Source organism: Sceloporus occidentalis, unplaced genomic scaffold, assembly GCF_023333645.1.
Source record: "Sceloporus occidentalis isolate IW3139 unplaced genomic scaffold, rSceOcc1.0.p SCAF_3, whole genome shotgun sequence".
Taxonomy (NCBI): Eukaryota; Metazoa; Chordata; class Lepidosauria; order Squamata; family Phrynosomatidae; genus Sceloporus; species Sceloporus occidentalis.
Genome location: NW_028316983.1, coordinates 186,860,541 through 186,881,142, shown reverse-complemented (window position 1 = coordinate 186,881,142; position 20,602 = coordinate 186,860,541). Strand labels below are relative to the sequence as shown.

The 20,602-nt window shown below is 37.2% G+C and overlaps 1 protein-coding gene across 6 annotated transcripts in view; it reads right to left on the bottom strand.

Annotated features, from left to right (window-relative positions):
• Positions 1-3,807: 3,807 nt before the first annotated feature.
• The window catches only part of METTL4 (methyltransferase 4, N6-adenosine), a 38,082-nt gene continuing 21,287 nt past the window's right edge, over positions 3,808-20,602 (bottom strand). For 3 of the 6 annotated variants that reach the window (XM_089517136.1, XM_089517135.1, XM_089517134.1), the window contains exons 6-9: positions 16,194-16,368; positions 13,219-13,325; positions 11,835-11,929; positions 3,808-5,387 (exon numbers count right to left, since the gene is read on the bottom strand). In XM_089517136.1, the coding sequence (XP_089373262.1) occupies positions 5,239-5,387; positions 11,835-11,929; positions 13,219-13,325; positions 16,194-16,368 (526 nt within the window). In that variant the 3' untranslated portion in view covers positions 3,808-5,238. Of the gene's footprint in view, positions 5,388-9,192; positions 9,392-10,305; positions 10,439-11,834; positions 11,930-13,218; positions 13,326-13,448; positions 13,551-16,193; positions 16,369-20,602 lie in introns of those variants that run through there. The other 3 variants (XR_016280607.1, XR_016280608.1, XM_089517137.1) reach the window with 3 other exon arrangements.

The window sequence follows — 20,602 nt, the reverse complement described above, 5'->3', positions numbered from 1 at the left end:
TTAAATACAGTCACCCCTCCATTTTCGCAGACTTGGAATCCACGTCCCTTGCTCATTCACGGGCAGCAAATGGAGGGAGACAAAATGGGGCACGTGCTCGCAGGTGCGCACCACCATTCAAGCCAATGGGGCTTGAATATCGGCCATTTTCCATTTTCGTGGGGGGAGGTCTGGAATGGATCCCCCCGCGAAAATGGAGGAGCGACTGTACTACCACAAATTATGTAACAGAGTAGTAACAATGTATAAAAATAGCAGGACATTTGTGCATTACCAAATTAAATTTCTTAAGATTCTGCTGCTTTCTAGCTCTTACCCTAATGAATGGAAGAATAAATTAGTTCTTTAGTTCTTATTCATTCCCCACTTCCTTCTCCCTTTATCTCAAAAAAATGCTCCTTCCTTACCCCATCCTGTTCCTATATAGAAATATATTCCAAGACAAGAATCTTCAAATATGATGGGTACAAGAACACATGTAAGAGCCATAAAGCCTGCCTTGCCTTGTTTAAAGTCACCTGTGGGCCATCTATAGTAACATATAGGGAATGTCTACTTGAATTTGTTTGCACACAAGCTGAATCCTATTTTATCATGGTTCCTGGTTATACAAAGGGTTCTACTCATGTTGAAACAAAAACAAATAGTAGTTACCTGGAAGTAAATTCTCCTTTGTCTAACAGGGTTTGTTGTTCTGACCTCAAATTGACTGGCTTATGGAGGCCCTATCCTATGGTTTTGATGGCAAGATTTATTCAAGGGAGGTTTGGCATGTTTCCTTCTGAGGCTGAGAGAGTATGACTTGCTCATGATCACTCAGCGGGTTTCCATGAGTGAGCAGGAATGCAAACTCCAGCCTTCCAGATTCCCTTGTCCAGTTTTGAAATCACTGTACCATATTGGCTTACTCTGTAGTAATGGGTTTTACTCTGTAGTATTTAATACTACAGATTTTAAATTATAAACCAGCTTGTGAGTAAAATTTAATATATTCATATGAGTATAATTTGTGAGTATAATTTAATATTTAAACCTATATTAATCAAACAGACTGTGCATCCATGTATGTGTTTTTCTGCAGGGTCATGAAACCCAGGCATCTGAAACTTGGTATACATATATGCAAAGGTCACAGACACATTTCTGTATTGCTGGCTGGGTACAAAACAGAACTGAAATTCTGAAACTGTAATTGAAGAAGGCTGTTAAAGTTCACACTTTTTTAACTTCATGATTTCCTGCTCATTTAATCTCCTCATTCATGGACTAGGGAAATGACATCATAACAAGTTGTTAAGTGAAGGTTTTGGTCCACTGAGTAAACAGGGTATTTTCTAGCAGTGGGGTGGTTTTTATTTTTTTAGGCCTGATGGAGCAGGCAGCTTTTTAGCATCTTATTTTGAATTTGTGACTTCAGTATTCATTTTAGCATTAATTTTTGTGGCTTCAGCATTAATTTCTGAGGCCATGTTTTTGTGCTCTGCTCTTCAAGAATAAAGGTAACAATGCCTGAAAAACATAGTGCCCACTAAGAGCCATCTTTGAAAATAGATATAAGCACAGTTTTAGTTAAAATTTACAGTTTCAAAATCATTTGGTTTGGTAGCAGAATATTTTTCCCTTTACAGCATGTAGGGAAAGGTATGGTGAGAGAAAACAGTTATTGCACAACTGGAAGACCCAGTGGCATTCTGAGAGATGGATAGAACATTAAACAAAAAGTACAAATCTATTAGAGAACAGATATGAGTTGTGGCTCTAAGCCTGTGTAACACCCCCATGGGGATAAGTTCCACTGAACTGATGGGATCTACATTTGGGTAAACATGCAGAGATCTAAGATGTTCAGTTATTTCAATCAAAAATTCTTCATTTATTGCAAGCCTAGTAAATGTCATCACATATGGCACCATAACCTCCAGAAGCAAGAACATAAGGCCATTATTTTGTTCATCAATAGAGTGCATGGTCAGTTCTTACAAAGGGGAAGTGTGAGCAGTAGAGTCCCTCAGGAATTTGTCATGGGATCAGTGCTTTTTAACTTGTTCATAAACAATTTGGAGTTAGGTGGCCAAGTTTCCTGATGACACTAAATTATTGAAAGCTGTGAGAACAAAAATGGATTGTAAAAAGCTCCCAAGGGATATTTCAGGCAGTAAAGTGGCAAATGATATTGTGTGAACTAGCAGAAAATGATTCATATGGAGACAAAAAATCCCAACTTCGATGGGATCCTAGCTGCCCATAAAGAAATCTTGTTATTATGGTGGACAGCTTGAGGAAAATGTCTATCCATTGTGTGGCCTCTGAACAAAGACCAATTCTATGTTGAATGTTATTTCAAAAAGAACTGAAAAATGTAACTGTCAATATAATGGTGCCTTCATACAAATACTTGGTGCAAGTACATTTGAAATACACAGCACAGTTCTGGTCATTATGCATAAAATGATATTGCCAAACTGGAAAAAGAGCAGAAAATAATAACTAAAATGATCAAAGGACTGGGACAATTCCCCTTTGAGGAACAATTACAATATTTGGGGCTGTTTGTCTTATAAATAAAAGGCAAGTAAAGCATGTTATGATCAACATGTGTAAATTTAGGCACAGTACAGTGAAAATAGGGAGTTTTTCTCTTTTTCTCATAATCCTAGAATCCTGGGTTGGTCAGTGAATCTGGATGGTGGGAGGATCAGAACATAAAAAAAGAAAGGATTCCTTCATGTATACGTAGCAACACATAGTTAAACTGTGGGATTGTCACAAGATAGCATTATGATGGCTTAAAAAGGGAACCGGATAAATTCATGGACAGTGGGGGCCATGAGTGGCTACTTATCAGGATGCCTATTATTACCATTATCTCAGGAGGACTGTCTGTACATCAGTTGCTGGGGGATGCTTTTGCACTCATGCCCTGATAGTGGCTTGCCATAGACAACTGATTGTACATTATGTGAACAGAAAGTTGGACCAGATAGACCATCAGTCTGGCTCTCTTTATGTTCTTAAAACAATCATCAATAATAATTAAAAATTATTTATATTTTCCCGCCTCTCCCAAGGTGGACAGAGGCAGGATTACAAACCAATAAAATACATACAAAACACATCAATAAAATACAATAACAATAATTATTCCATTAAAACTATCTCGCCATCTGTAGCAATAATAAGATTATATTATGGTCAAGAAGTTGAGTGATATCTCCTACATGAGGTCAGGTGGGTAAGCTCACCAGAAGAGATCTATCTTAAGTGCCTTCTTAAATGCCTCCAAAGAGGCAGTATGGCAGATCTCTACCAGGACGCCATTCCACAGTTTCAGAGCAGCTACTGTGAAAGCTTGTTGGGAAGTCGATACAAGTCTGGTTGACTGATTTTCTAACAGATTCTTCCCAGTTGTTCTGAGAGCGTGGGACGAATTATGTAGGGAGAGGCGTTCCCACAAGTAACTCGGGCCCAAGCCATGTAGGGCTTTAAAGGTAATGACCAACAATTTATACTGCAAAACCAGCACTCAGCTAGGAAAAAGCCCCACTTAATTCAGCAGGATTCAGTTCTACAGGACCAGCATAGCACACTATTTCCTTCTATGTTGTGTTTGCATGGGAGGAGGAATCTAACCAAAATGAAAAAGGCGTTGTTTAAGCTTTGTTATTATCACTGGGGGGAAAAACAAGAACCCACTTTAAATCAAACAAATATCCTACTTGAGAAAAAGAGAGGCCTGTAAATAATGTACCATGAAAAAATATTTCTGAAATTGATTTTTTTAATATTAAAGTACAAAAAAACCTCTACTTGTGAACATCCAGGGCTTGTTTAAAAATTTAACAGCATACCAAGCAATCCAGAGTTTATCTAATTTGTAGGAGACCAAAATTTATTCTGTCTGCACTCTTTGAAATAATAGTTATTCCTTGGAATATCCTATCTTTAAGTTTCACATGCAAACATGTGGTGATTTTAATTAGAGCATTTTTAAAGCAAACCCTAAGGGGAGGAGAGCATACATAGTTCATCATTTTGAAAAATAATTTAATTACTGCAGTAAGCATTGTAAAAGATATTTTTAAAGAAAAACACATCAGAAGAATATACATTCTAAGAAATTAAAATCATGTACATTAGCAAGGAAAGAATTATTCAACTATAGGGATTAATCTGAATATTGATCCAGTTGGAGTTAATCATGATGCAATTCCATTGCAACCAATAAACCAAATTCTTCATGACTGTTGTTTTCAATGTGACATACTCATGTCTGATGTCAGCTTGAAAATCATTGTAGTCAGCAATTATTTGACATCTTAGAAGCAACAACTCCCAACTTAAAGCTTCCAGGCTTTTGTTAAAAATAAACTAAATGTAAAAATAATAAAAATGAGCTAAATAAGCTATAAAATAAATGTAAAGAATAAGGTGAGCCTTTAATTAAAAAAAACCAATTTTAAAAGGGTTAGCATATAATATTTAAAAGGGTATAGGGGGATGTCCCCAGCATGGCAGTTATGCAACTTCCAATTCTGATTATACCCTCTAGGTATTTCAAATATATAAAGGAATAATATATTGTTTGGCATTTGGGAGTCTAGAGGTGTATGTATGGCTGCCAATATTTAATTTGGAATAATATGTGCAGCAGGACTGGAGTTGTTATCCAATACGTACACTCCTTTCTCTCCAGGACTTTACAAGGCACTGTGATTCACCTACCAGCTATCCTGGACCACTGTACATAGTTATTATTCAGACATATTCATGTACAACATTTGTCAGAACATTAGAGTGCAGCTGTGTGTTAGAAATTATCTAATTTCTAGCACATTATATCTAAATATGACCTGCACATTTAAAAATACATTCACATTCTCTTCTCTCACATTCATCTACACATCACTTTATAAATGCTCTATGGAAAGATCCACACATGATACATTCTAAGTTACAGACAATGAATCCATTTCAAAGGACATGACCATTTCTTAAGGGCTGCTATTTATATAGTGGTCCAAATGACTGGTTTGCACATGATGACTGAAAGTAGAGGATGTATATGGATCCAGATGCAAAAACTAATTGAAGGTATCGGAAACATTTCACAACCATCATACTGATATCTTGTTCATTCATGTGCTTTCCAAATGGAGCATTAGCATAAAAGATAAAGTTCTGAAAAAAAATAAACAAACAAACAAGCCTACCACAATCAAAAAATTAATCTAAGTTTAATTAATCAGTCTTATTCTGCAAAGGAGTGAAGTAATCCATATGCTGAAATCTGAGAACTTCATTGCCCCAACTGGTCCATCCAGGCTGCAAATTCCGAGCAAACAGCTCCAGACATTCTACCTCTGGATTGGCATATTCTTTCAGAATCTCTGAAGAGAAAAAATGACGGTAAAAATATTAACAATGAAGATGGTGATGAAGAAATAAAAAAGCTATTGCTTTAACAGCCTCTAAGCTATTGGATGATGGGGGGAAATCAAATGTTCCATTTTAAAAAGGAGAGACAATAAATCAATTTCAAGGCTTTTATCAGCCAGTTTTACTATCTATAGTCAGAAAAGTATATGAAATACATGATCTTGAGAGTATGAACATACAAAGTTTCCATCTACTCTGATTTATTGGTATTCACTCAAAGCCACAGAATGATAATTTCAGCACCTCCACAAATAGCCATTAAGTTGTCCCCATCAACATCCCTTGATGGGGACTGCTAAATTTGTGGACAGTTATATTTATGTTTAAAATTTTACTTCTTGGAATTCAATGTATAAGCTTAAAAACAACAGTGCCAGGTATCAATTGATTTTACTGATAAGTTCCAGGTTATAATGTTTTCAGCCCATGCCTATGGATGCCTACTCAGAAAAAGTCCCACTCATTCAAATGGGAATTAAATTGGCATTGTGCCAATTTGCAGCTTCATACTTGCAGGCTTAGAAGTGTGGGCCAAATCACAACAAATCTGTGGTTTACATTTGAAGATCATGCTGAAATAATTAGTTTACAGATGGTTTACAGATGGCTGAAATAATTCCTTCACAGAATTCCTTCCTAGGACTTCAGGAAAATGCTATTAGGCAAATCATTACAGTTTGAAGGCATGGACTTCAGAGTTTGAACCAGCGACAAATGGTTAGCTGCTGTGGAAAAGAATGCCATACTAAATAGGTCTTTGCCTGATCCAGCACAGTTGTTCTTGCAATCTTACAGTTCTAGAGTGATTTCAGCTATGCAGTCTCTGAGCATTTTGACAACAATTCAACAAACTCTCCAAAAGAAATCACTTTCAATTTTCAGATGCAATACAATAACATCTATAGGTCCAGGGATTTATCAATTCTGTACTGACCTAGCAGGGGTTACTGTGCTTCTTAGCCTTCAAGTGAACTCAAAATACAGCTACATAAATTTCACTGACTAGAAATGCATACTTCAGCACCGCTTCTTGTGCCTTAATAAGGCAGTTCTGACTTATTATACCAGAACAGGAAAGAAAACAGGATAAAAATGCTTGAAATGAAAATAAATACAGATTAAAACTAGTTCTGGTTCATCAGAAGCTGGAGTTTTACTTGCTCCTTATTTATAAATCCATACCAAGATGTGTCGAAGAATGGTTATTGTTTAGGTTTACACTGGAATTCAACTATTTCAAAACTGTTGAGACTTTAGCAGAAACTGAGAATGTCTACCCACTGTTCACAAAGTGTCAATTAATTAAATCTTGTTCAGCATGTAAATCAGTGTCACCCCACCGATGGTAAACATGACCCCTTGTTCCAAACACCTTTGCTTATTGCTTGAAGCATCATTTCTGGAAGGTTTAGCAAGAAACACATATGATAGACATAAAAAGACTAAGAAACATTGTAAAATAAAAAAAAACCTCTGGTAACTCACTTCAAGCTTATTCAGGGAAGTAACAATGGCTGGAAAAACTGCCTGAAATTCAGCCCAATATATTTTCCACTGGAAGAACATCCACAAGTACTATTGGTGTCAACACTGCCACTACCCTGTCCACATACTTGCTTTCCTCAAAATGCCTCTACCAAAGTTTGCTTCTTTATCAACCAAACTTTAACAATTTTTAAAAACAGTTTAGACTTCATTGCTACCAGCACTGTAAACCGAAACACAGAAACTTCTTTAGACAGCTATTGCTGTAACATAAAATGCCAGTGTTGCTCATTTATCTTGTGCTGGAAAGGGGAATCTCTTTAGCAAGAAGGCTGCTAGACAATTTAATAAAATGTAACATTTGCACAAGTCTTAGCAGACTTAGGAGAACTTGCACATAATAATTTCAGAGGTGGCTTCCCACCCCTGTTCTGAGATGCTGCTTTTGCTGATGTTGCCCCTCCCAACCATGATACCATGCAGCAGCTCTGCTCTCATCTCTTCAAGGCCTAGAAGCCTACTAGCCTTTTGAAATGAAAGAGGGAGAGGGAGAAAGACAGATAACAAGTGACACTGGCAAACTTCTCAGTGCAGCTGTTTCATATACCTGTCATATACCTGCTTCGGCTGATTCGCCAGCTGCGCCCATACCTGGCCCAGAGGGACCTAGAAACGGTTGTACATGCTCTGGTAACTTCGAGATTGGATTTCTGCAACGTACTCTACATGGGGCAACCCTTATACCAAACTCGGAAGCTGCAAATGGTGCAGAACATGGCAGCCCGGCTGGTCACTGGTGCTCCCAGGACCAGCCATATAACACCGGTTTTAAAAGATCTCCATTGGCTGCCCATTCGCTTCCGAGCTCAATATAAGGTGTTGGTAATTACCTATAAAGCCCTAAATGGCTTGGGCCCAGGATACCTAAAGGACCGCCTCTCCCCGTACATTCTGCCTCGCACCCTCAGAACGTCTGGGCAGCAGCTACTGAAGGTGCCTGGGGCTAGGTTGGCCTCCACTACTCGGAGGACGTTCTCCATAGCTGCCCCAGCCCTTTGGAACGCGCTGCCCACAGAGCTCCGCTCGTCTTCTACCCTGGCCCAATTTAGGAAGGATCTTAAAACCTTCCTATTCCAACAGGCATTCCCCGAATAAATATCCTGTGGGCCTCCCTCCTCTTCCGTGGCCAAGAGGTTGGGCTATGGGGTTTTTGTTTGTTGCTTGATTTTAATTTTGTAATCGTGTATTTTGTATATTTTAAACTGTTGTGAGCCGCCCTGATCGTAGGAAGGGCGGCATATAAATAAAAAATTTATTTTATTTATTATTTATTATATAGGGCAGTACTAAAGTGTCCACACATACTTCTACAATTTTTTCCATTGGAAAAAGGAATAGCCATTCATATACACAAGTGTCAGAGTGCCACACAGTTTCTTATACTAGTACTTGATGAGGCATTCTGTGATAAGGCAAGCAAAATACTGGGCAAGTACAAGGCTATTCCTTTATGAGAATAATTTTTATTAAGCCATCCTTTTTGGATCTGTATTAAATATAAATTTCCACAAGGCCACGCTTATTACTATGGTATATTATTTTCCACTTGATGCATAATAAACACACCATGTTTGTATTAAACATGCTAGGTATGTGTTTCAGTCTTATTTCTTTTAAACAAAGGAGCAACTTAAGAGGTTGTAGGGAAAGTTGCAGTGTTCTTTTCTTTTCTGCAGTTCTCCCATCTGCATCCTGTACCAAAGTGGATTTGAATGGGAGTCCAAAGTGCTTTTGGCTTGGTTTTCAAATATGTGTGCTGTATTTTAATCATGAATTGCAAATTATCTGTTCTAAGAGGGCTACAATGTGATTTTTCAATATGGATAATTATAGAAATTGCAATGAACAATAAACTCCTGATACAGCAAAACATGTATGTAAACAAGTTGGTAAATAATTAATTAAAACTTAAAGCCAGTAATGTTCTTTCTGGATAGTAAAAGTTTAGCCACCTTATTAATGGATGTTCTTATATACTGAAAATATTTATGTTCCATTCTTATAAAAAATAATGCTCAGAATGAATTCTGAGGTTCAAATAGGTTCCACCTTAGGGTCACCAGTAAGAAATAACTTGAACGCATAGAACAACAACAGCAACAGAATGAACTACAACTAAAATCCATTGATATATCATTAAATATTTCATATCATCTTATTTGCTGATTTAAAGAGACTAATCTTACAAATGTTCAGTAAAAAAAGACCTACCCAAATATCTGAAGATACTAGGTGTTCAGTATCAAGATGAAGTGATGTTTCTCAACATTTAAGGTAATAGTCCTATGCATATTTTGTTGTTGTTGTTGTTAAGCGCCTTTAAGTCAACTCCAACTTACAGTGACTCTAAGGCAAAGTATCATCATTACAAACAGGGTAACTGTAACCACTGGCAGCAATACCAGACAATCTGCAGCAGAGAGAGATCAAGTGAGAAACAGCATAGCATGAGATGAGGAATAGGGCCATTCCACCTTTCCTCTTTATCCCCCTTTTATTGTCTTTTTAGATTGTAAGCCCATTGGCAGGGATTGTCTTTTTAAAGAACAAATGTATGTAAACAATGCAGAGAGCTTGTCTGGTTGAGTTTTGAAGTAGAGTAGACCTTTAGCAAAGAGTCTCAAAGATTAAAGCACTGCTGAAAATTTGTTAAAGGACTAACAAATTCATTATGACAGGAGGTTCCACAGACCATTACCCACTCCATTAGATGGATGAAATATTATGTTAAGCTACATGTTTCTACGGGAAGTGTCTTTTCCTTCTCCAACATGAATTAGAACCAGCGGGGGGGGGGGGGGGGAACCTGCTGTAATCTAAACTGAATATTGGTTTCCATATTTACAGAGAATAGCTTAAATACAGTTAGAATGACACATCAAAGTTGTGAGCATTAAACATAGAACATGTATCATTAGAAACTCCTAGAGTTAAGTGCACTGCAGGAAACAAAATGTCTATTTTTGATTACTTGCTTTAATTTGCAAATTCCTCTTACTGCAGAGAAATAAATTGTTATAATCAGTCACTAAATGGCTACATACACATCAACACTACTCTGCAAATGCAACAAGAAATAAAACACAAAGGAAAAATGCTAATATCACTACACTGGTAGCTTTCTAAAAACAAAGCATAAATGTATGTAGCTGACTGGGATTTCCTGTGCTTCATTCCAACTTTTCACTCATTTTTCATATTGTTCAAAATAGGGTAAGAATTTGGAACCACTTCCCTCTACTGGCAAATCTAGATATATATTTTTCATGATTACACATACTTTATTTTTCTACAGCAACTGACATGGTTATGAAATATACTCACAGACTCTATTCTGGAGATTATTTGTTTGAACTTTGTTTCTTAGTTTTCTATGCACTCTTTGGAAACAGCTTGCTTTCATTCAGACTCAGTGGTTTGCCAGATTTTGAGATAAAGTATAACATCTATCAGGTTCCTTTTCCCAATAAAAACAAAGATTGTGTTCATTAAGATTGTGTTCGGTTTTTTTAAAAGAAAGAAGGAAAATTCTTGCTGATGTCATCTAGCCTTGCCAATTCAGCAATCATCATGGTGCTTCTTCATTAACAGTGTTTTCTTTTGCTTAATTGTTTTTATTTTTCTTCAGAACTAAATGACAAGTGCTCTTCATAACCTTTTCTTATAATCTTGAAAGTCATGAAGTTTGTTCTAAACAGAGTAGGGGTGGCTTAACAGGACTGTGGTCATAATAATTTTTGTATGGAAGGCATTTCTTGTCCGTAACTATCTTCTCATCTTTTCATGTTCTTTATAATAATGTGGAGAATGGAGATATCATTTTTTATATAATTACATTTTGTGCATTAGCTTCTCTTTGCTTTCTTTAAAAGCTGCAACTCAAGAAGGTGTTCTTTTTAAAAGGAATAGTTGAAAAGATATCTCTCTCCTTCTTGACTTGTTCACTAGGTACACAGTATTATGAAAGCATAAGTGAATCTATTTTTCTCAAAGTCATTTATATGTACTGTAGCAATAAGAAATCTTATCCTATGCTTTTTACAAACTTATTATCATAGTCTTATAAAGTCCTACTGTAATTAAAATAATTTTCTGCAGAAACCATGTGTGAATTTTGTGTAGAATCAGGCCTGAACTACAAAGTTTCTTGTCAGTCCACAATTCTTCTCATCAGGGTTTCTCAACATGCAAAAACATGATTTCAACCATTTTTTGAATATTTTTGAGTATTTTTTCCATGTTTGCCATTCTCTTCCACTTTTCCATATTTCTGTTACAATGAATCACTGCTTCTTCTATAGAACATCCTGTGATTGGTCTAAATGTATTCATCATGACAGAAGTTTTAATCTTTTGAATACTTATAGATCAGTTATAGTTATGAAATAGATATGACTCAAATATGGATCAGGATCAGCATCTTAAGTTATACCAGATAGATCGTGTAACCAAATGCTACCTGTAAGAATTTCTGTAACTGTAACTAATGTGCAGAGACCTTTAGCTGAAACACTCAAGTGCAACTTCCCAGGAAAGGCATTGGGTATGATCTGATAGTCAACTAATTCTTGAAGATCAAACTCCTTTTAAAAGTAGCTATAGCAACTGCAAACCATAAAGCAGCAAATTAGATAGCCACCGTGATCTAGCTAAGAAGTGTGAAATGCAAATTGAACTCTATAGTAAGTTCCTTCTAATGTCAGAGGAAAGGTCTTGTCCATCAGAAACTAACATTACAGATAAATGAACAAAAGTACTCAACTCCCTAACTCCTCTACCCTGTGTTATCAATCAATGAAAGCATCGATCCCTACAAAAATATGCTGGTTTACAGAGTTTTTTCAAGAACATACCTGCAAGAGGGGGTTTATGTGAGTGAAGCGTGCAGGGTACACTGACAATTAATTTTTGAGCTGGAATTGGTGGGAGCTCTTTACCTTCTGAGATCCTGTTGTATAAATGAAAAAAAAGGTGAGAGCTCTCAAATAAGAAACACAAATACCTTGATAAAAAAACTGATGCTTTCATAGGTGCGTTCCTGCCCCCAAACCTCAACACAAGATGATGATGATGATGATGATGATGATGATGATGATGAAGATGGAAAACATTCTTTCACCACCATATTAGACCATAAGTCATAGAAAAGCTAAATGTCTAAATGTTAAGTGTATTTGTTTCTTGAAAGATAAAGGAGAGCTTATAACATTTCTTAAGCTTCTGCAAAAGCAAAGCCAATAAAGGAAGAAGACAACAGGAAAAAGACAACTACAACCAATATATGTTTCAACTGTAGAATACTGCCTGCCCTTAACAAACAGATCTATATTTAATTCAAGGGAACAGAAGATTCATCTGGCAGCAAGTACCAATATCCCTGCAGGGCTAACATGAGATAGCACAGAGAAGAGATGGTTGCAGCTTTTGCTTAGTTAAATAAGGAAGATATAAGAGTTAACCAGTTTATATAATGTCACCAGGAGAGTTCATGTACTGCTGAAGTGATCTTTTTCCATCTCAATGACATTTTATTCACTTGCACATTAGATCAAGTGGCTTTACTGCACTACCTGTTTTCAACCATGTCAAACAACCACTTCTGGCCAGGAGCCAATGTTGTTGTTGCTGCTTCTCCTATAGCAGTTACCAGTTTTCCTTCCCCTAGTAAAAAGGAAACTGTGGAGTTTCAAAAATGAAATATTCCACATAGAATAGAGTACAATCTTTGTATGAGCCTAAATTGCAATTTGGAGCTCAGCTCCTATGTTCATATCCAAAGATTTGTAAGGGGTAAGGGAACTGAATGTGTCAGCATCCCCCTCCCCTCTCTTGCTTTCCAATTAAAAGAACACTCAAAGCATCTAATGATCTTGGCCTTGCAATGACATCCCACCCAACTATTTAGTAATAATTGGCCCATCAATTAAAGGCATCTGCTCACAAGACTTGCCAAAACCAATGTTTTGAAAAAACTGGATTTTGCAGCATCATGGGGAAACAGACAAACGAGTAAGAAAGCTAAAGCAAAATGAAAATAAAAAGACTAGAATATTTTATAGCTAGCTAATGTTCCATGGAAGCTAGAGAACAAGCATACTTCAGTCTTCAAATTATGCTATTAATAAAGGCCATTTCTCACTCCTTGAAGCTTGTTTGCAGCTTCAACTGTGCATTCTTAATGAATGTCATACAATAATAACGCCTATTAACAATATAGAGAAATCAATGAACTCGTACCTTAATGGCACATTTGTACTTCCCTGGACTCGACCCACTACAAGAACCTCATAAGGCTTCTTGTGAACAGAATCTAATGGAAATACAAACTCTCCAGACCTTGTAATCTGATAGAAAAAAAATGGAAAATCAAAGTTGTGAATATAAATTAATGTATTTTTCCCAATTCATTTATTCTAATAAAGTTTTCCCCTCACTTTAGTCCAGAGGTAGGGAGTCTTCAAGCTTACATGATCTATTTGTATGTGCTTGTTCTATTAATATGTTGAGGTCTACTTCTCATACAGAAAAGGGTAATTTGAAGATAAACGGCACTGCTCGTATGATGTAATCTGGGATGGATACATACACAAATACACATTGTATAGACTGGAGATTTGAACAGCAAATTCAAAATATGACCAAATGAGTTGCCTAAATTGTATGGAAGGGAAATTAATTCTCAGTGCCATTAACAGTGAGGTTGAATCATAATGGGTTAGCCTTAGGACAACCACTGAATCCACAGTAGAAAATCCTTCAATCTTTTACAATTTAAGGTTCAACTCATTATGTCAGCATTCTTAAATGTGATGTCTCAATTTTTACTAGAGAACACAGTCTCAGAGCTGTATCACTTGTCAGTTGATCAGGAAAGAGAATGTGTAAAACTGCAGAGGGGCGAATATAGCCCATGTGCCACCTGAGGTCTACCCAGTCTTCAGCCCCAAATTGCAAAATGGGGTTCATGAACATAAGCCTAAAATGGCCAATGGCAACCACAAGGCTTCTTTGGAAGAAGCTCTGTTGGCCATTTCCTTGTGTTGGGATGGCTTTTATACCCCTTACATAATTTTAGGCCCACATACTGGTGTTTGTTTGTTTTTTCCTAAATAAAAAGTAGCTATCTGGTTCTTTGAGATTTAAGATTTTAAATAGAACCAAAGCAGCCCCCACTTTCACACAGGGGTCAAGCACCTTCTTAACATATGTACCGTAAGGAAATTTAGACTATAAGTCTTATTTACTCAGAAACAAAGCTTATAGACTTGGCCTTTTCCCAAGTGTGTCTCCAGCCTTAAAAGTTAAGAAAGAAAAAAACAAAACAAAACTGCCAAAATAAGTGGGGGGGGGGGGCTTAATACTTATTTTATTCTCATTTATTGAAAATCACCAGGATATGAGGACTTTCTAAACATGCTGATTTCACAGAAGGTTTGGGGGAGGGCAAATGTTTATCCCTGTGGCTCTGACCAGCAATGAAGATTGGCCACATTTAGCAGATTTGTGGGCTGGGGTTTAACAAAAACAAATACAGTGGGTGCAATGATAAAAATGAGCAGACCACGGAAAAGAAAGTACGGAGCACTGGGAACTGAATGGCTGTTAACACATTTGTCTGGAGAAAACTAATGGAGAGCAGTAGGAAGTAAATGGTAGGTGCCATCCTAGATTTTCAGTGCCACCTTAGAAAAGGCATTCCTCCTTCTCACTCAGAAGAAAATGCCTCTTTTAAGATGTTACCTGCTATGAAATTTCAGTTACATAAGAATTCATGTATTAAGGCTGAAATCCTACACCCACTAACCTGAAAGTACTTCTCAATGAATTCATTGAAACCTGTTCTGAGTAGCATGTAAAATGGAGCAGCGTCACTAGGGTTGGCATCACCCAGTGCAGTAATGTATGGTGTCACCACCTCATTGATCTCCTCCCATTCCACACCATACAGAATCCTTAGTAATGTTTTTTGTACTAATGTTACTTATAAATTGTAATTTATGTATATCATTGAATATAACAACAATAGTTTTGACATAAACAACTAGCAAAATTACAATTATACCTTAAAATTACAATATCATATGCAGTCTAAATGTATTTACATGTACATTGTTTCAAGTTGTTAAAGTGAAAATTTGATAAGATGTGATGTTTTTAAAGAAAATTTTAAAATACTTTTAACTGTAATAATTTTAAATTTTTTAAAAAATTAAAGCCTGGGGCCTTTCCTTTCTCATCCCACTGAGCTTTGCCCCATTCACACCATCTCTTCAGTGTCTTAAAGAGATCCAGGAAATGCCACAGCTCATTTCTGTCAAAAGGTAGATGTTTGGGGAGCACTGTGTCACACACGCCCTTAGGGCACTTCCCACACCTCCTAGTGATGCCCCTGGTAAAGCAGGTGCTGATAAAAGTTAAATCAGGAATTATTCATAGATATTTGGATGGTTTTCAATACATAGACAGGGATTTGTTACTCTCAAGGGCACAATACCTGTGTTCATTGTCCTAGGTTGCTTTAAAAAGAACACTTGGGAGAAAAATAAGGATTGGATTTTTATGTGAAAAGACCTGTGAACTGACCACAAATTCCTAGGTAAAACATGCATTCCAAGGCATCGTGTTCCTTAATTCATAGCACATAGCTGCTTGCCTAAAACCCTGTTTGGAAGCTGGCTCCAGGTGGTGGATCTCAGGGTTCTAATAAAAAGCAAAACAGATCCTGAAATCCTGAATTCTGCCCCATCTAGTGTACACGTATTTTAGTGAAATGATACTTTAATTTAGGTGACACCCTTAATTTTAACTTGCTCATGAAGGGAAATAGGGAAGATTTGTCAACACATGAGCTTAAAAAATGAAAGAAAAATGTTGAGATATAAAATAAATATTAAATTTTAATAAGTAATAATTGAGAGCCAGCAGGGTGTAGTGATTTGAGCTTTGGACCACAATTCTGGAGACGAGGGTATGAATCCAGGCTCGGCCACTGGGTGACGTTGGGCAAGTCACACTCTCCCAGAGGATGGCAATGGCAAACCCTTGCTGAAGAAACTTGCCAAGAAAACCCAATAGGATCGCCATAAATCGGAAACAACTTAGATGTACACAAAAGCAACAGCAAGTAAAAACTACAAGTTATTGAGAAAGAATTAAAGATACAGCATAACCAAAAACAAAAAACAAATTTAAAAAAATTCAATCAAACTTACTTTCACCCAGAACCATTCTACCACTCCATGCACTGACCAGTAGGGATAAAGTTCACTCTTCACAAAACGCAGATGCTTCTGTCTGTTAGTCACCCATGTGACCACAATGCAATCTGGAGCTGCCAGGGCTGGCACAGGAATTTGCTTGATTTGCCAATGAGACAAGTACCTGTACCTATAAACAGATATATTGAGAAGTGTGAGACGGCTCAAAGCAAGAGAGGAAAACACTCCTCAAAAGTCTGACAATCTTTTGCAAACTTTTTCTTGCAATAACATTTAGACACATTAAATCTGAGTCAATAGTGACATCCAGTGGTGAAATGTGATACCATCAAAATTGAAAGCCTGCTTAATCACCTACCGGTTGCAACAACATATTAAGAAGTGATTTCTAACATCAATTGTGCATAGAGACTGGATTACCAAAGAATATTTTTAAAAATATATATATTTTATAAAAAAAAATCTGAAATATGAAATATGACTTAAGTCATGGATAGAAAACCTACAGCCCTTCAGTCACTCTTGGACTCAAATTCTATCAGTCCCAGCCAGCATGCCCAGTATTCAGGAGACCAGTATTTTTTCCCCTGTCTACAAGAGACCAACAGGTAAAAACTTAAGAATTGACAGGATTTTAATATTGTCTTTTAATGAAGACTAAATGCTTTACTCTACAAATTGCTTGTTTTTAAAATAATTTTACTGATTTTTTTTGTACAGCTTTAATCTGAACTGGTTTCAATAAATTGTAAGCCTCTTTCAGTCCCATTATTGGGGAAAAGATAGAATATAAATGAATAAAATAACATATAATAATAATTTAAAGGGCTTGTCATTTCACTAGCCCTGCTGAAAGGCCACCTCTATCAACTATGTTGCCAACAAGCCTCAAAGATATTCCCTGGAATGTTTTACCAAAATCCCAATCCCTGGAATTCTCCAGTATTTACCAGAATATTCAGTCAAAATCCCCAGAAAGAAATTAATTAAATTCCCTGGATTCCGGGGAATTCCTTGGAAATTGGCAACGTTGAGAAGGAGATGACTGGGCAGCAGGGTCATTCCATCAGCCTTACTGAAAAATTACTTGGCTCCAACCCCAGGCCAGCACATAACCTCCCAATTCTCTTTTCCTTTTGTGCTGTCTCCTTTTTAGATTGTGAGCCAGCATACAGGGACTGGGTTGTTTTGTTGTTTTTAATGACTATATGCAAGTCACTCTGAGAATCTTTTTTTGGGTTGAACAGCAGGGTAAAAATGCTACTATAAATATGTAAATAAGGTTGAGAAATATTCTGACCCTAAGAAACAGGAGTCCAAATATGATTCAGTGAAGAATTATACTTGTTTAACTCCACTGATGTCAGTAGGTTTAGACTATTGCTGCCTAGTATCAAACTGTACATTAAATAGGCATAGACTGTGAAGCCTTCATAATGTCAAATGAACAGCTTTTCTTTAAACAAGGCTTTTGTTTTCTAGAATACGGTAATCTTCAATGGTAGAAATTGTTGCACTGGTATTTGTTTCATGGTTTGTCCCTTCGCAGTAAGCAATAATAATAATAATAATAATAATAATAATAATAATAATAATTTATAAATCTCATGGAAGTGTTCAGAGCAGAGGTTCCCAACCTGGGGTGTCTGCACTCCTGGGGGGGCAAGAAATAGTGGCTTGTGTCCTTGAGTGATGAGTCATTACTTTTTTTTCTGAATAAATTAGAAATTGCTCATTTTAGATTTGCATTTTATGCTCTGAGTTTAAATCCTATGTTTTAAAGTTCAATTTGTTCACCAACAGTATTGTATGTGGTTCAAAAATTAGAAATTGGACATCTTCCTGTTCAAATGTGATATTACTTTTGTAGGGGGGTGCGAACATTAATCAAATATTTCCTATGAGTGTGGGGTACAGAAAAGATTGGGAACTATTGGCTTATGGGGTTGTTATGCTATTCTAGGACAGCTCTTTATTTTGCATGTCCCATAACAAGATGTGCTGCTTCATCCTTCTCCTTCATCTCTATCTAAACTTCTCCCTTTACCTCTCCATCCAAGAAAGTAATGACACTGACAGGATACTGACATGCATGAACTGGATGGGCCTTTGACTTCAGTTCTATTTTCACTGTTATAACAAATTTTGCTTTCCCTGGCCCAAACCAAAGGATAGACATCATTTAAGACTCTTCTGCCTTTTTCTCATCTAGCAACAAGGCTATTTCAAGTCTGGAATTTCCAATTGCAGAAAAAAAGGGCTTGTCATTCTTCTGATCAGACACTCCCACAACAAGAACTCTGAACTTGTTCAGAGGCCCTCTAAAATTAGTTACTACAGAATGAGTAGCTCCACTGTCTAGCAGAAAATCTACAAGTCTGTTTCTCACATCCATTGAAACTAGAAGCTTCTCATGTGAACCTTTACAAAAGAAAATGTTCCCAGTTCAATTCAATCCAAACTGTAGCATCGCATAAGCCCCTTGTTCCTCCCTTAGGGAGGGATTTTCATTATGAGCTTTCAATGAATTTTTTCAGTGTCCTTCCTGTTTACAATAAGTACATTGGTTTCTTTTTAAACCAGCCCTTTTCTCATCCTGTTCTCTGCCTTTCTCTGACTTCCCCAAGCTTTCACTGCACTGAAATCTTCCTCTGCCTCTCCCTTTCTGTGGCTCTCTTGAAAGGACTGCAGCTTGCAGGGAGGCCTACAGTTCCATATCTATTTCCTTGTCTCTTCTTCAGAACTTCTATTTGTAAACACCTTGTGAGCTATTTCAATGAACTGAGATATACACATTCCTGAAGCTCCCTCCAGCTTCTGTAATTTCCTTTGAAGGTCAAGTGCAGACCGCCCTTTGAAAAGCATATTGAACATCCTAGTATTCATCGGATTTCTAGGATCCAAGTCAGTAAACTTTCTAATGGTATCACAAAGTCTCTGATAATAAGCAGAAGGGTATTCATCCTGTCTGTATCATACCTCATAAACTTTTGAGATATTCTTAGGCCATGGAATGGCCAACTTTAAGGCCTGAGCCATTATGGATCTAAAGTTATACAATAGCTGTTATTGAGGCAGGTCATTATAGTTCTAGTGTGGATTAACATTCAGATTTAGATCCTTGATATCTATTTGAACATTATGGTCATAACTGACAGCCATCTCTATTGCCTTAGAGCAAATCATATGCTTCTCTTCCAGAGTCAAAAAGCTATTTAACAAGCCATGACATTCTTCCCAGCAGGGGTTATGAGAAACCACAATGATAGCAAACAAATCAGACACCTTGTCCTGATTCTCCCTGTAGGATCCAATCTGTTTCTTCCAGTTTATTAAGTTGGTAGTAGTAAAGGGGGTGTATACTAGGCCTGTCTGACGTTTCAAGGTGACAAGACTTATCTCCCCCCTGACCTGCAAGCAATGATGACATTATAATACTGTAAGAAATGGCTGTATACATCCCTAGCAGGACCAATTCAAGACAGATTGCTGCCTGAGGAAAGAACAAAATGCCACACACTCTTCTAAACATACAGGTCAACTGGACTGGTAGCTTGATCTTTTTTCAAAAGTGGTGACTACATGACATCTCCCACCACATGTGAGAACATCAGGCTACCTTAGGGAGTGAGAAAAGACAGAGTGTGCCACAGATAGCTCTGACCAGTAAAAGAGGAAAATGGCCAGATGTCTCAGGGGAAAGTCATTCCTTAGCATTTGCCACCTGGAGCAGTTGCCTCACTCTGTCTAATGGTATGGCTTGTAACAGTGAACAGTGACCAAATTATCAATGGGGAATTTAATTAGCTCAAGGTCACAAGAGGAGGCCTGTTACTACACGTCAGGGATCGCCCCTTCGATCTGTATACCAGGAACTAGAAATCCAGAAATGAGGCAGAGGCTCTAAGTACCATCAATGTCTCTTTTATTGGAAACGGGTTCAAACACACAGGCACATGCATTCATATAAGTCTCAGGAAATAACGTGGTAGATGTGGGATAGATATTAGGCTTTTCTCATGGAAATACACACCTGATGTAGAGGTTCTATCTTGGGAAGTCCAATTTGTGTAAGGGTTTGTAAGTCTGCTTAATATTTAAGGCTTAGCAGACCAAGTCAGAGAGACTCTGACTTCAAACTGACATAGATGTTGGCTGCAAACGACCTGAGACAGGCCATTGGCTGACAGTAGCTGAGAGTGGCTGGCAGCAGCCAGTGGCTGGTAGCAGCACATCCCTAAATTTAGGAGACCTTGTAAGGGTTTAACAGGGTCTCTAGACAAAGGGCAATCAAAGGAAAATGTTTGAAGTGTATTTCACATCTTAGATCCATGTTTTGGTCTCACCAAATGTTTCTGCCAGAGTAGGGATCCAAATGGCTATGCAAATGCCATTCCTTTGAT